General features: G+C 42.0%; 1 protein-coding gene across 10 annotated transcripts in view; it reads right to left on the reverse strand.

The window, feature by feature from the left end:
- The window catches only part of MGAT5 (alpha-1,6-mannosylglycoprotein 6-beta-N-acetylglucosaminyltransferase), a 333,504-nt gene that overhangs the window by 37,526 nt on the left and 281,542 nt on the right, over positions 1-14,436 (reverse strand). For all 10 annotated transcript variants that reach the window (XM_030916139.1, XM_030916138.1, XM_030916140.1 and 7 more), the window contains one exon: positions 4,715-4,861. In XM_030916139.1, coding sequence (XP_030771999.1) covers positions 4,715-4,861 — 147 coding nt within the window. The remainder of the gene's footprint in view (positions 1-4,714; positions 4,862-14,436) is intronic.

Raw genomic sequence — 14,436 nt, forward strand, 5'->3', positions numbered from 1 at the left:
AGTATGTGATACTATACAAATCCACTGCTATATGATACAAAAGTCTGAAGATAAACAGGATATTCTAACATAGCCCCAAAGTATTACCCCTACTGTAGAGAAAAGAGTAAAAGAGTAACTTCATAGTGGAGAAACCTGGGAGCAATCAGTACAACATATTGACATCATATGCCCCCTAACGTGATGTGCTGAGAAGGATACATCATTTCTGGGATATTCTTGCCAAAAATGCCTAACTTCAAATTTGACTGATGGGAAAACATCGGTCAAATCCAAATTGAGAAACAGTGTACAAAAAGCTGACCTGTGCTCCTTAAAAGTGGTAAGGTCACGGGTGATAGTGAAAGACTGAACTGGCACAGATCAGAGGAGACAAGGAGACATGAGTATTAAATGCAATGTGGGTCCTGAATCAGATCCAGGAACAGAAAAAGGATCTCACTGGAAAAACTGGTGAAGTCCAAATAAAGCCTGTAGTTTAGATAATACTATGGTACCAATGTTAATTTCTTGGTTTTGACCACTGTAGTTTTCTAGAAGCTGCCATAAGAAGCAGCTACATGAACTCCGTATTATTTTTGCAACTTTTCTGTACCAGTAAAATTATTTCAAAGTAAAAAGTAAATTCCAGCAAGTCTACTTGTAGGTACATTCCTCAAAGTATTGAAAGCAAAGACTCAAAATACGTGTATACCAATGTTCATAGCAGCTTTACAATGAGCAAAAGGTGAAAACAACCCAAATGTCCATCAACAGATGAATAAGCAAAATGATATATATATATATATATATATATATATATATATATATATATATTCAATAGACTATTCAGCCTTTAAAAAGTGTGTGTGTGTATATATATTCATAAACAGGAGTGACGTAGGACAGGCATGGTGACCCATGCCTATAATCCCAGCACTTTGGGAGGTTGAGGTGGGGGGGGGTTACTTGAGGTCAGGAGTTGGAGACCAGCCTGAGCAACATAGTAAGACCTTTGTCTCTGCAAAAAAAAAAAAAAAAAAAAAATGTTTTTTAATTAGCTGGGTGTGGTGGGGTGTGTCTGTAATCCCAAGCTACTTGGGAGGGTCGCTTTAGTCCAGGAGTTCAAGACCAGCCTAGTTAATACAGTCAGATCCCATCTCTACCAAATATAAAAAGAGTAGCCAGGTGTCATGGCACACACCTGTAGTCCCAGCTACTCAGAAGGCTGAGGAAGAAGGATCGCTTGAGCCCAGGAGTTTGAGACTGCAGTGAGCCACGATCACACCACTGCACTCCTCCAGCCTGAGGGACAGAGCAAGATCCTGTCGCCATAAAAATAAAAAGAAATGAGATTCTGAAACATACTACAACATGAACAAACCTTGAAAACATGCCAAGTTAGTGAGCCAGACACAAAAGGACAGACACTATATGGTTCCACTTGTATGAGGTACCTAGAATAGGCAAATTCACAGAGACACAAAGTAGAAGAGAGGTTTACCAGGGGTTGAGGAGTGGGGAGAATGGAGAGTTATTGTTTAATGGCTACAGAATTTCTGTTTAGAATGATGAATAAGTTCTGGAAATGAATAGCGGTGATGGTTGCACAATATTGCAAATATACTTAATGCCAGTGAATTGTACACTTAAAAATGGTTTAAAAACTTTAACCATAAATGGTAAGCTTTATGTTGTATCCACTTTATCTCAAAATATTAAACAAACATGGAAAATTACAAATAATATCTACAATTTGGGCAGAAGTAGAACTTTAGAGATTTCCTAGACCTAAATTAAAATGTACAGGTGATTTTCGCATAAAAACAGACATATAGACCAATGGAACACAATAGAGAAGCCAGAAAAGAACTGATTCCCAATGAGGCTGACAAGAATACACAACGGAGAAGGACAATGTCATCAATAAATAATATTTGGAAAACTTGATTTCCATATGCGTAAGAATGAAATTAAATCTTTATCTCACATTATCTATAAAAATGAATTCAAAATTGCTTAGACTTCAATATAAGACCTGAAACAGCACAATTACTAGGAAAAAACCAGTGCAAAAGCTTTCTGACACTAGTCTGGGCAATGATGTTTGGGTATGATACTAAAAGCACAGGCAACAAAAGCAAAAACGGGCAACTGAGATTGTATCAAACTAAGGAGCTTCTGCACAGCAAAGGTAACAATCAATAGAGTGAAAAGGGAACCTATGGAATACCTGCAAACCACATATTTAATAAGTGGTTAATTCCCAAACTATGTAAGGAACTCCTACAACTCAACTGCAAGAAAACCCAACTAAGCAAATTAAAATATAGGCAAATAACCTGAAGACATTTCTCAAAAGAAGACATACACAAGGCAAACAAACATATGAAAAGGTGCTCAACATCATTCATCATCAGGGAGATGCAAATCAAAACCACAAGGAGATATCACCTCATGCTTGTTAAAATAGCTTTTATCAAAAAGACAAAAGATAACAGGTGTCTGGCAAGAATGTGGTAAAAAGGGAACCTTGGTACCCTGCTGGTGAAAATGTAATGTGTTACAGCCATCAATGAAAAAGAAAATGGAGGTTCCTCAAAAAATAAGAAATATAACTTCACATAATCCAGCAATCCCACTGTTGGGTATATATCCAAAGCAATTAAAATCACTATGTTAAAGCGGTATCTGCACTCCCGTGTATACTGCAGCATTATTCATAATAGCCAAGATATGGCAACAAACTAAGTGGCCTTCAGCGGCTGAATGGATAAATTATGTGCACATGAAATATTTAGCCTGCAAAAGAAGGAAATCCCATCACTGGCAGCAACATGGATGAATGTGGAAAATATTATGCTAAGTAAAATAAGCCAGGCACAGAAGGAAAATTCGGCATGATCCCACATGCAGATCAGCCTAGTTGAACTCACAGGTCAACTCACAGTAAAACGGTTGAACTCACAGAAGCAGAGAATACATTCATGATTCCCAGAGACTGGGAATATGGGGAGATGTTGGTCAAAGTTTCAGTTATGCAAGTTGAGTAAGTTCTGGAGAGCTAGTGTGCAGCATTATGACCACAGTTAACAATACTGTATTGCATACTTGAAATTTGCCAAAAAAGGAGATCTTAAGTGTTTTTACCATGAAAAAAAATCTATTTAGTATGTAATGTGATAGATTAGCTTGATTGTAATGACTATTTCACAATGTGTGTATTTATCAAAACATCAAGGTGTACACCTTAAATATATTTTTTGTCAAAAATTAACAAAAAACCCAAGGGATGATTTACTAGTTTCTTCTCCACCCTAAACTCCGAAGTTTCAAAGAAGTCAGTCACATGCTAAAACAGAGATTCCTAAACAGATATTTTCACTGCTCGGCAGCATCTTTTTAAACTTTTCAAAAGAATAGGTTCATGGCAGACTGAATTTCCCCGGTCTCTGTGTCCTAGCACTTCCAACAGCACCTAGCACACAGATATGTACATTAAGTTCTGCAGAGTTATAAATGAACAAACTGACCTCTGAATACAAAACCACTCCCCAAATGAAGAATTCAAATTTATTATTCTAGCAGAAGGAAAAAAAAAAAAAAAACACACCCACCCGCGCGCACACACATATAACCCTTGTCAAAGGTTATCTGGGCCACAGATTGACCTTTTATAGATAAACTATGGATCTTATTGATCTTCTCTCTCTTTTGGCCATTTCACCAATGACAGGAAGGGTCAGAGAAAAATCTCTCTCAAAATAATCAGTTCTATCAATTGTCAAGGTTTCTGACTGATCAATAAAAAATAATCATTGAGAATGCATCTTATATACTATATGGGAGAGAAAATGACTCAGAAGGGTTTAAAAGCAGAATTGAAAAATGTATGTTTTATAAACTGTCCTTCTACATTGATACGCCATGGGAGGGATGCTAATCAATGTAATCCTCCAAAGGCCCTGAATGACGAGGATGCTGCTATGACTTCCCTTCATAAGCTGCCTGCAGAGCCACTTACTACTAACTACACAGAAATAATCAGAAAATCTATCTTATGATTTCTTGCACACACGTATTTCTGAGCAGATGCAGAAACACCCAGTTTGATCACTCACAGGTAAAAGACTTTTGTTTATTGCCCTAAATCAAATCTGACTACCCTCAACGGTGATTCATCACACACTGCAGATTTTCAACAGGATCTCTGAAGGCAATTCAAATGAGGCTTCTGCAAATGGTTCTAGCAATGGCAAGATTACTTCTTGGAATGGTGAGTGAAAAAAAATTACTTCAATTATCCATGATACATATGGTATACTGAGGCTGATGGTTCTCTGCAAACTCCCACAGTCCACTTTTTATTCTCCAAAGCCCATCCTGGGGAGCAGATTCTTCACAAATATCTACTAACCAGTTGATCTCACTCCCTAAACTTCAAACATTCAGAAAATCAGAGTTCAGCTATAATCAGAAGGCTAGAATGTCTGAGTTTACAATAATCTAGAGTGGGGGTAGAGTGTAAAGATCCCTTACTTGCTGAAGGCAGAAGTAGATTCAAATCCTGCCCCTAACTCGCAAGGTGACGTGATCGGGTCATTTGTCTCTCTGAGCCTCCACACCCTCAGCCTCTCATCCAACCATGTTAAATGAAGTTAACGCCCACATTAGCACTCAATAAATAGCTATTATTCATATTATTCAAAGTGGAATAATTTTGATAGATGCTTACCTCTCTCAGAGTTGGCTTGCCAATGAAAAAGTCTGTGTTTTTGCTACTTTTGGGTGGGTTGAACTTGGGATTCAGAAAAGCACATCCATTTGCGATAGCCTCCAGGGGAGCTGGGCCCTCGTAAGGGAACCCAAGTCCAACAAATAACTGTAAGACAGAAAACCACACAGCATATGAACACATCAGGCAGAGCCATCAGGCAGGACAGGCATTCCCGGCTTGCGGGCAGTGATTCTGTGGCCCATTCCCGAGTGGACACCTCGCTTTGGAAGGCTCCCAGGCCCTGGGGGGTGAGGCAGAGAGAATTCAGCTTACACCAGGATCTGAAAAACTACGAACTTTTAAAGTCCCCATAAAGCTGCTCAACTCACTATGCTCTCCTCCACTAAAGGAAGTAAAAAATTAAGTGTCTAAGGGTATCGGGGGATAGGGAGGTTGGAGTATTAAAAGAAAAACCCCCACCACCACCACGACCCAACAATAATCTTTCTGTAACTCACCAGGAGACATGACTGGAAAAACACTTGCTTAACTACACAGAAGGTTTCTTCATTGAACCAAAGAAACAACAGGCCCTTTCAGGAATGCTGGGCGGAGGGACAGAAAGGTCACTTGGAGGTTTGATTGCAGTTCAAATGGAACTGCTTTAAAATGATTGTAGGTCAGTAAACACAGGTTTTCATAATGGGGTTTACACTGGGGACACCAACATCTTGGTGTTGATTTTACCCTCACAGGGGAGAGACTGTGCTGTGTTGATGAATTTGCAAAGCAGCTGCTTCCCTCTCCGGCAGGCAAACCATGTGCTTCCCCCAAGACAGACCATAGATGGCAGCAACAACTTGCTCTCAGAGTTCTCAGAGCAACCACAGCAGCTGGAAGCCACGATGACAAAGGGGACAAGCTGCAGTTCAGTGGTGCTGATTTCCTGGGTCCAAAAATGAAATAACTGCTCCCAGAAATGCCTCGGCACATGCTGTCGCAGTGGATGCATTTCGCACTGCTGGATAACTGCAGGTTGCTGATGGGCAGGGTCCAGGCCTGGGCTTGATGAAGCTGTGTCCTCCCTACCCACATCAAAGAGCCTGCTCTGTTCCAGCCCCCAGGGGCACATTAAGTGAGAAAAGATAACTGGGCCCCAGGGCGTCCTTTCCTTCTGCCATCACACAGAGCATCACCCACCACAAGGCCAGGCGTTGAGAATAAAGGAGATGGCTCAAATAGATTTAGCTACAAGCTTGATTCTCTTTTTCCCTAGGTCTTTTCACAGCAATCCCCTCCTCATCAGCTTTGCAGCTGCTCTAATTGAACGATGGATGGATCGTTTAGAAAGGTTCAGCTGGAGGGTGCAGCCAACCCTGAGCACAGCCCATGGGTGACATACTGGAGAACCATGTAGCTCCTGAAGGAATTCTGGGGCAAAGCACTAACATCTCAGGTTTTCTGGACCTATTTGCTTTTGTTTTGCACACAATAGGGTACTCAATCTTTTTGGTTTTTTGAAAGAATAAACTTTCATTTCCTGCAAACTGCAGTGATCACAATGCCAGAGACGTCCACAAGGAAGGGAGCTGGGAAGAAAAGAAGCTTTGAGAGGTCAGCAGAGCCCCTAATACTGGCTGGTCATTTCCCCCTTGGGCAGCAGAACCACGGAAGATCACGAGTGGGGGTGGTGGTGAGGAAAACATGGTAGCCAGGAGCCTGGAAGCTGTAGGATCAAGGGAAAGCTCTACTACAATTAGGAAGCTCCTGCTCTGCACCTTACTCTTATTATACAGCTCACAGAAAGCATCTTACTCTTATTATACAGCTCACAGAAAGCAGATCGCCAGAGAAAACTTCTAACTATAGGGTGTGGCCTGGGCCTGTGGCTCAGGGGTGGGGGAGATCTGACTGCTGCAGATGAAATGGAGGGAAACAGTGGGATGTAATAGTTCCATGATATCCCAGCTTTATGGAATATGAAGAATCCAGGGTTGTTATCCATCAGACTTGTGATCGCTGTGATTTGCCCTCTCCTATCAGACTCTGGAGAGGATGTGCCGGCTCTCCAGTGGAAAACAAATGACCTCTGTCAGGCCATGGTTAGACATAAGATAGCACAGGGAGTCCAGATCTTTCTGACTGAGGAGAAAAGTGCTAGAAGATGCAGATCAGGATCTCTGCAGGTTTAGTCAGATAACCCACAGTGCTTCCTGACTTCTGAAAATCAGGGCCTGCCATAAAGTGTGGATACCTTCATCAACTGTAAATTTCAAAGAACCACTCTGGAGGAAATGCAAGCAGCACAATGTTTGTCTATTTAAACAGAAAATTTTGGGAAAAATTTAATTAGCTTCTTTAGACCAACCAATCTGAACCCATTAATTAAAAGGATTTGAGGCTGTTGCTTAATGGACTTGAATGTGACCTAGGTTTAATTATATCTGAAAAACAATATGAACCATCTCTTCTGCCCTGTGAGCGCCAGAATATCTCAGTACACATAAAATAAAAACTTTAGGTTAACTCTCCCAAGCCTCATATGTTTAGAATGAAGCCTAAGCAAATACAACATAATTTGCTGGCAATGAGTGTTTTTGTCACACAAGTAGGACTATAGGAAATACATTATTTGGAAACACCAAAATAACAGTTTTTTTGTCACTTCAGTCAATAAGCAATTTTTTTCTTGCTTCCTGTGTGCTTATTACCTGTGACATTACAATGGAGCAGATGTATTAAGGTCAAATAGCACATCTGAGGTTTGAATGAAAACACAACAGGCAGAGAGAGTTCATCACCACCAAACAGCACTCTGTAAACTTCCTTGCACTTATGGTTTTGCAACACATTGGCACCTTAATCACACTGAACTGCTTTTCCCCTAATTCCCTGCTATTCTGCCTGCTTACCAATTTCCTGAGCAAGGAGGCAAGAGACACACTGCCAGAATGTACTCAAGTGCCAAGGCTTAACTGCCGGAGAAAACTGGCCATATTTTATTTATACTTCACCTGGCCTTCAGAAGCCCAGAATCTAATGAGGATATTCCAGATGACAAAATATCTCCATGGCTGCAACTCCAGCTCCATCAGTGAGTATTTCCACACAGAGGGATTGTGGGATCTAGGATTAAATTTTTGAACTAATGCTAAGCAGAGAGAACAGATGAAGCACCATACGTTTTCTTCACAGTATAGGATTGGGACGTTCCTACATGTCCATAAAGGGTCTAGTAAAACTACTCAGATTTTTCCCACTCTGTGAAAGAAGACACAATTGTTTTAAACTGCTAAGTGGAGTACTTAAAGAATCCTTTAAACATGGATAAAGGGGGTTCTTATCTATGGGCTTGGTCAGTTTCACTCTTGATGCGGAACATTGAGGATAATCCTAAATAGAAAACACACACACAACACATACTTTTCTGGCCAGTTTTAATTAGTGAAGTTGGCATGGTGACTCTAGAGGGAAACTGAGCAATGAATCACTCCAGGTTCACCAAATGAACTGATGAATCCATTATTGGCACAAAGTGCCCAGAACAATGTGGTAATTTACAGCACAGGTTCTGGAGTCAGACTGTAGGCTTCAAGGCCTGGTTCCATCGTTGCCTAGGTTAGTAACTGTGACAAACTGCTAGGTGCTTCTGTCTATGGATTCTTTAAGGCCCATTTATAATCTATTCTATTTATAGGGCCTTAGTCCAGGTAACAAGCTTGCTAAACCTCAGTCTTTTCATGTATAAAATAATAGTGCTTTATTTCATGGGGTTGCTGTGAGGATTACATGAGATAGTACATGGAAAGGATTCATAACAAGTCTTGGCACTTAGTAAGTGTTGGATAATCAGTCACTCAAATTCAAATCCATATGTAACTTCACACAGCTGCATATTACGGCCCTGTATCATTTAGACAGAGTTTAGGTGTGCAGGAGTTATGTTTGTGGGTTTTTACAAGATGCTCAGCACCTGCATGTATGAGTTCTTGTTGTTTCATAAAGTACCTGTACTAAAAAAGGGGCAGAGACATTCATCAGAAGACAGGTAAGAGATGATACGGTTTACAGTGAATGCCACATAAGCCAGTCCCACGAGTCACATGCTATTGCTAAGCTTTGCTTATTTTTATACAATGACTGGAAATCATTATATTAATGTTTCTGGTAATAGGCATCCCTTTTATATCTTAAAAATAACCGAGACAAGGGCTGGGTATGAAGAAAACAATTTTCCCAAAATGTGATGCTTTTATGTAGCCCAAAGGGACCCTTCTCTGGCCATCTGCCTTCTTTCAGGTACCTGATGCTTAAAGAAGGGATAAACAGTGGCCAAACTCTCTCCCATCCAGGCTGGCTCTATCCTCCCAAGGGCTCCACAAGCCCCTGACCCACATGACCTGAAGACTCTCTAGGGAAGAGCTGGAAGGGCCACAGAGGCTAAGAAAAAGAAGACCCACAAAGCATGTTTACATGCCCAAAGCAGACTTTTGTCAAAGTCTGCTGCTAAATCAAAGACTATTTCCTGAAGACCAGCCGGCTGATTATGTCCAGCTACCTAAATACCCTTTCAGAAACAAAAACCCAAACCACAAACAACAGCATCAGGATAAAAAGTTCCTGAGTTTCGGTCATTTGAAAGCCCCAATATAAAATCAAACACATTACAGTTCACATTGTAAATTTATTAACTTGGAGATGGGGGAGTAAAAGAGTATTTGCATAAATTTAAACCTGTAGATGCTGAACATGTTCAGCTAGGCCAGCCTCAAGTGTTCACCATTAAAAGTCCACTCAGGCATCACCTCCTGGGAGGACCCTTTCCTGACCACGCCTCTCTCACCCAAATTCCACACCAGGACAACCCCTCAGCTGCCAACATGGAGGCAGCGAAACAGGCTTATTCACGACTGGAGCCTCAGTGACTGCTTCATTAAAATAATACTGTTTATAACAGTACCAAGATCACTGGATTTCTGTGATGAAAAGAGAGAATACACAGAAAGGGCTTACATAGGGCCTGGCACATGGTAGAGGGGAGAGATAATGGCTGTTACTGTTACGGTAAATCCCATACGCAGGTGCGTCGCAACAGCATGGAGGTGTTAAACTGTGACTGACAGTGGCTCCTGTCCTCTGAATGGGACTGCCCCATCCACTACATTGATTTCACAAGTCACAGAACCACATTTTACAAAACTGAACTGTTGGCCCCACTCAGCGTGACAGTCAAGTTTTATGTTGGTATCATTATTTCATATTATGACTAGTTCTACCTGTGTACTATCCACATTGTTACAGTTACCTACTTTCCTCTTCCAGCACACCTGTATGCTCCTTGTTGGCAAAACTGCTTGAGTCATCACTGTCTCCAGAATGGCTAGACTAAGGCCTAGAATACATCTAGTACTTAATATTATACTTACTTGCTGGATGAAAGAGCAAAAGAATAAATACTATGAGACTGGATCTTTCCAGCAATCAAGTGTCTCTGTGCACAGAGGTTGAACATGTTATATTTATTTGAGTGTGGGGATGCGCTTTTGCTCTGAAAGTCACACAGGGTTACTGACTCATACCTCTGTACACTCCTCAGTCTACATACATGTATGGATAAGGGGGAAGGAAGGAGGCATGGATGTGTTCATTCAATTTTTTTCCCCATCTAGATGGCATGGGAATGATTTGAAGTATGCTCACTAGGATGAAACCTGCTTCAATTGGCTGCCTGAGGGCAAATGGGAACCAGTATCTGTAACAGAAATAGAAGGACTGCTCCCCCTAAGGAAGTAAGCTCTTCGGCTATCACTCACAGGGCCTGCAGATGTAAGCAACATCACAGACACGCAGGCATGGGGTATCAGAAGGGTGGTGTCCCTAGCTGGGGAGATCTAAGAGATCTAGGCGCAGTGTATATGATAACAGGAGGAAATCTCAGAGATCCCAGATGGTCAATGTGTTTCATTTTGGATCCTTCTTTCCTTCTTTATACAATCATCTAAATGTCTTTTATAAACCAGGCACTGTGAATGCACCTGTGGATAGAACAAGCAAAGGCCCTTTGCGCTCATGCAGCTGCATGAGAGTCTGTTGCCTTAAGCCCTGGGTTTTTCAAACAGCCTTTTTTAAAGACAGGGTCTCTCTCTTTCACTCAGGCTGGAGTGCAGGTGTCCTCAGCTCACCACAACCTCAGCCTCCTGGACTCAAGTGATCCTCCCATTTCAGCTTCCTGAAAATCTAGAACTACAGGTGAATGCTACCAGGTGCAGCTAATTTTTTGGGTATTTTTTGTAGAAATGGGGTTTTGCATGTTGCCCAGGCTGGTCTTGAACTCCTCGGCTCAAGCAATTTGCCCGCCTCAGCCTCTCCCAAAGTACTAAGATTATAGGTGTGAGCTACTGTACTGTAACCGCCTCAGACAGGTTTTGTGACACATCCAAGCTCAGTAAGAAGAGACATAGTTAGTGGGGGGCAGGGTGGCACAGTCATTCATGAGCATAAGATGAGTCCGAGGGAGCACTGCATATTTGCCAGGCCTGCCCCGGTTCCTAGGTGAGTCCCACAGGTAAACTGATAAGCTGACATGATGGGGAAACAGGACTGTCATGACCCAACCAAGTCTTGGAGAGGTGAATGAGTGGAGGTCTGGGTACAGAAGGGGTACAGTGACAGCACGTGTGGAAGCTGCAGCTTTGCCTGTTTTTTTCCCCACAGCCAGAATTTGTTTTCAACTGTAGAAAGGACAGTACTGGTCCAGCTCACAAACCATTCAGTGAGTTGCAGATGCAAATGCACTATTCAGTATCATATATGAAACAGGGAAGACTAGGGGAGGTGGACATGAAGAGGTTAAAACCAGGAAGATGAAGAAAGAAGCCACTTTAAAAGAGATGGAGATTTAAACCAAAAATAAAAACATGCCACCCTAGTGAGTCCTGATTTGCTGGCTTAAACTGTACTCCTGGGGTTTGCTGGACTGAATGACTCGGCTGTGGTCCTGTGATAAATAATTCATTCATCCAAATCTATACTCCAATTAGAAGAGTCTGCTAGATTCCAACAACTTCCTGGCTCTTTTAGCCCCAGAATTAGTGTTATATTAAATTCCTTCCATCTTCACAGGTCCCCTGAATCAAGAGGCTACTAATGACACTTGCACCCCTAATGGCACGCCTGGACACAATTCTGCTGAGCAGAGGGTTTCCTAAGTTTGGTGCAGAGATTCAAAGATGGCTTGTAAAGAAAAACAATGAGTCAGAAGCTGATCAAGCATCAATCATCTCTCTATCTCTAACCCTCTTGAGGAGATCAGCCCTGCTTCTTGCACCAGTAAGAGGTCCAAGAAGTGTGTGAATCCCATTCATGCTGCAGACATTTGCTTCTTGGCAGCTCCAGCTCCCCATTTCCAACATAGAATGGAATAAATCACTTTTAAATTGCTCAGAGACACAGAGAAAGGAGTCAGAGACAGAAAGGGTTATAGATGCAAAGCCTGACTGGTCTTTCATGTCATTATTTCAAAGCCGAAAGTTCATACATTTTGGAGCCTGTGGCCATGTGCCGGGTGTGAGGGGAGCCTCAGCGATACGCTGCCCCATCCTTGCCATATTTGCCAAATGTCTGAGCCATGATTCCACTCAGGGTATTTTAATATACTCTACTCAAGGAGCAGGCAATAGGTAATGGGATCAGTGACATCCTCTACACTGGGTCCCAGTTTTTCAAGGATGAACATATACACCTCGTGTTCTTTAACTCAGGCTGCAATCCTTGCTCATTATGCAAACTTGGACCTCTTGGCCTGGGCCTTCCCTGCCTCTTTTCTTGTCCTCCCCTGGACATCAGTGATCTCCATTTTGGCCTATTTCCTATTCTCTGACAGGGTAATGGATGGTAGGTAAGTAAGGGTTCTTTTAAAATTTGCAAAGCTGAGAGAGACATTCATGAGGTTGGGTTAATAAAAGTGTGCGAGACAGTAATGACATGCTGCTGAGAACCAGCTCTGCCAAATGTTTTTTAAAGGAGCTTGAGCTCTTTCCACAATCCAATGTGAAAAAGAGTAAAATGAGGCAAATGGCAAAAATAGCACTGCCATTAAAGGGCCCAGGCATTCTGATGATTCTAAAATGTCAGCCTAAGACAGAAGGTGATGGAAAGCAAAGAGTGAAAACTGGAGAACACACTTCACTCCTGGATAATCAAAAACAGTCATCAGACTACAGATGACCTTGGAAGGAAATAAAATCTTAAAAGAAACCAGGTCTTTGCCCAATAAGCTAAAGAATTTGTCAAATTATTTTATTTGTGGCATCATACAAATGCCTTGGACATAGAAAGGATCAAATACATTTACAGGTGGAGGAACTGAGGCAAAGAGCAGATATACATTCCTTTGGCTAGTGGGTGTCCACTAAGCGTTCTTAAGTTTGAGTGTTTATGAGGACAGTACATCAAGGGGCTAGCAGAGCCTTAATTTGCAATTAAAAAAATCATGAGTTAGGGCCACCTCCAAGACGACCCCAGCTTACTGTGGGCAAGCCAAAGTCTCTAGCCTATTTCCTCATGTTCAAAATAAAGTTAACAATAATATCTGCTCTATCTACCTCTTAAGGCTGTTGTAAGAATCAAAGAGGACAGCATATATGAATATACTTTTTATAAATGCAGTATCACATGATGATTGGGCAATCGAGATTATGCCATAGAAGTCCACCTGCTCAACCTCTCTCCCCTACCTTGAACATGAAAACAAAGCAAGCCAGAGACGAGGCTGAGAAATCCACTACTGACAATAAGCTTCCTTGTGCTTAGTATATACCACAAGAGAGATCCATGTGCCTTCTTCACACTTGCATCCCTTGTACAATGCCTAGCACATTGCAGCTACTCAATAAAATTGTGAAATTCATGAATGGAAACTTATTAATAAACCTGAGGGAGTTTATCTAATACACTGAAGTGCCAGCCAACCCTTCAAGGCCAAACTTTGGTTTCTTCACAAGTTCCTGAACTTCATTTGGTACTTCCATGGCAGAATTACAGAAAGAACACAGACCACTGGGTGGGCTTCCCTACAGTGTCAAAGCAACAGGTCATCACGCTACTGCTGAGCAAAACGATCCTCAGGGGCTTGCCTGGCTACCTCCACCACATGGTCTGAACTCTGCCTCCATCTGTGCCAATCAGACCCTCACATCCCCTTATCCAATTTTACCTCCACTATTTTTCAACACTTAGACTAGCTGGGTTGGCTTCTAGCTCCTTCCTGAATATGCCATCTGTACCTCCACCACCTGACTCTAACTCCTGTCTGGCCCACATGCCAGGTGTATCTACACTCCATCCATCTTTCGTCTCTTGCATCTCTCCTGATGCTTGCTCTGCTTCCCGAGCCCACAGGGACTTTGCCCTCATCTGAACTTCTTCACTGTCCAATGAGTACTTGGTGAACAAGGAGGTATGAGGAAAAGCTGGTTGGGAAACCCACTCCTTGAATAATGATGACTGGGTTGGGGGAGAGTTCAGCACCCCTGCCTTACTATGAAAGCTGCTGCTGTATTAGTAGGTCTGTCCTTCCAGGCAGGGCCTTACCTTTTCGATTTGCAGCCTTATCCCTAGCCCCTTGCTTGACACCTAACACTGAGTAGGTCCTTAGTAAATACGATTTTTGAATAAATCAAAGGACAAACGTAGCAATCTCATTCCACAATTCACTAACTTTTCAGCTGCCACTGGTATAG

This window comes from Rhinopithecus roxellana, chromosome 14 (assembly GCF_007565055.1).
Source record: "Rhinopithecus roxellana isolate Shanxi Qingling chromosome 14, ASM756505v1, whole genome shotgun sequence".
In the NCBI taxonomy this organism is placed as follows: Eukaryota; Metazoa; Chordata; class Mammalia; order Primates; family Cercopithecidae; genus Rhinopithecus; species Rhinopithecus roxellana.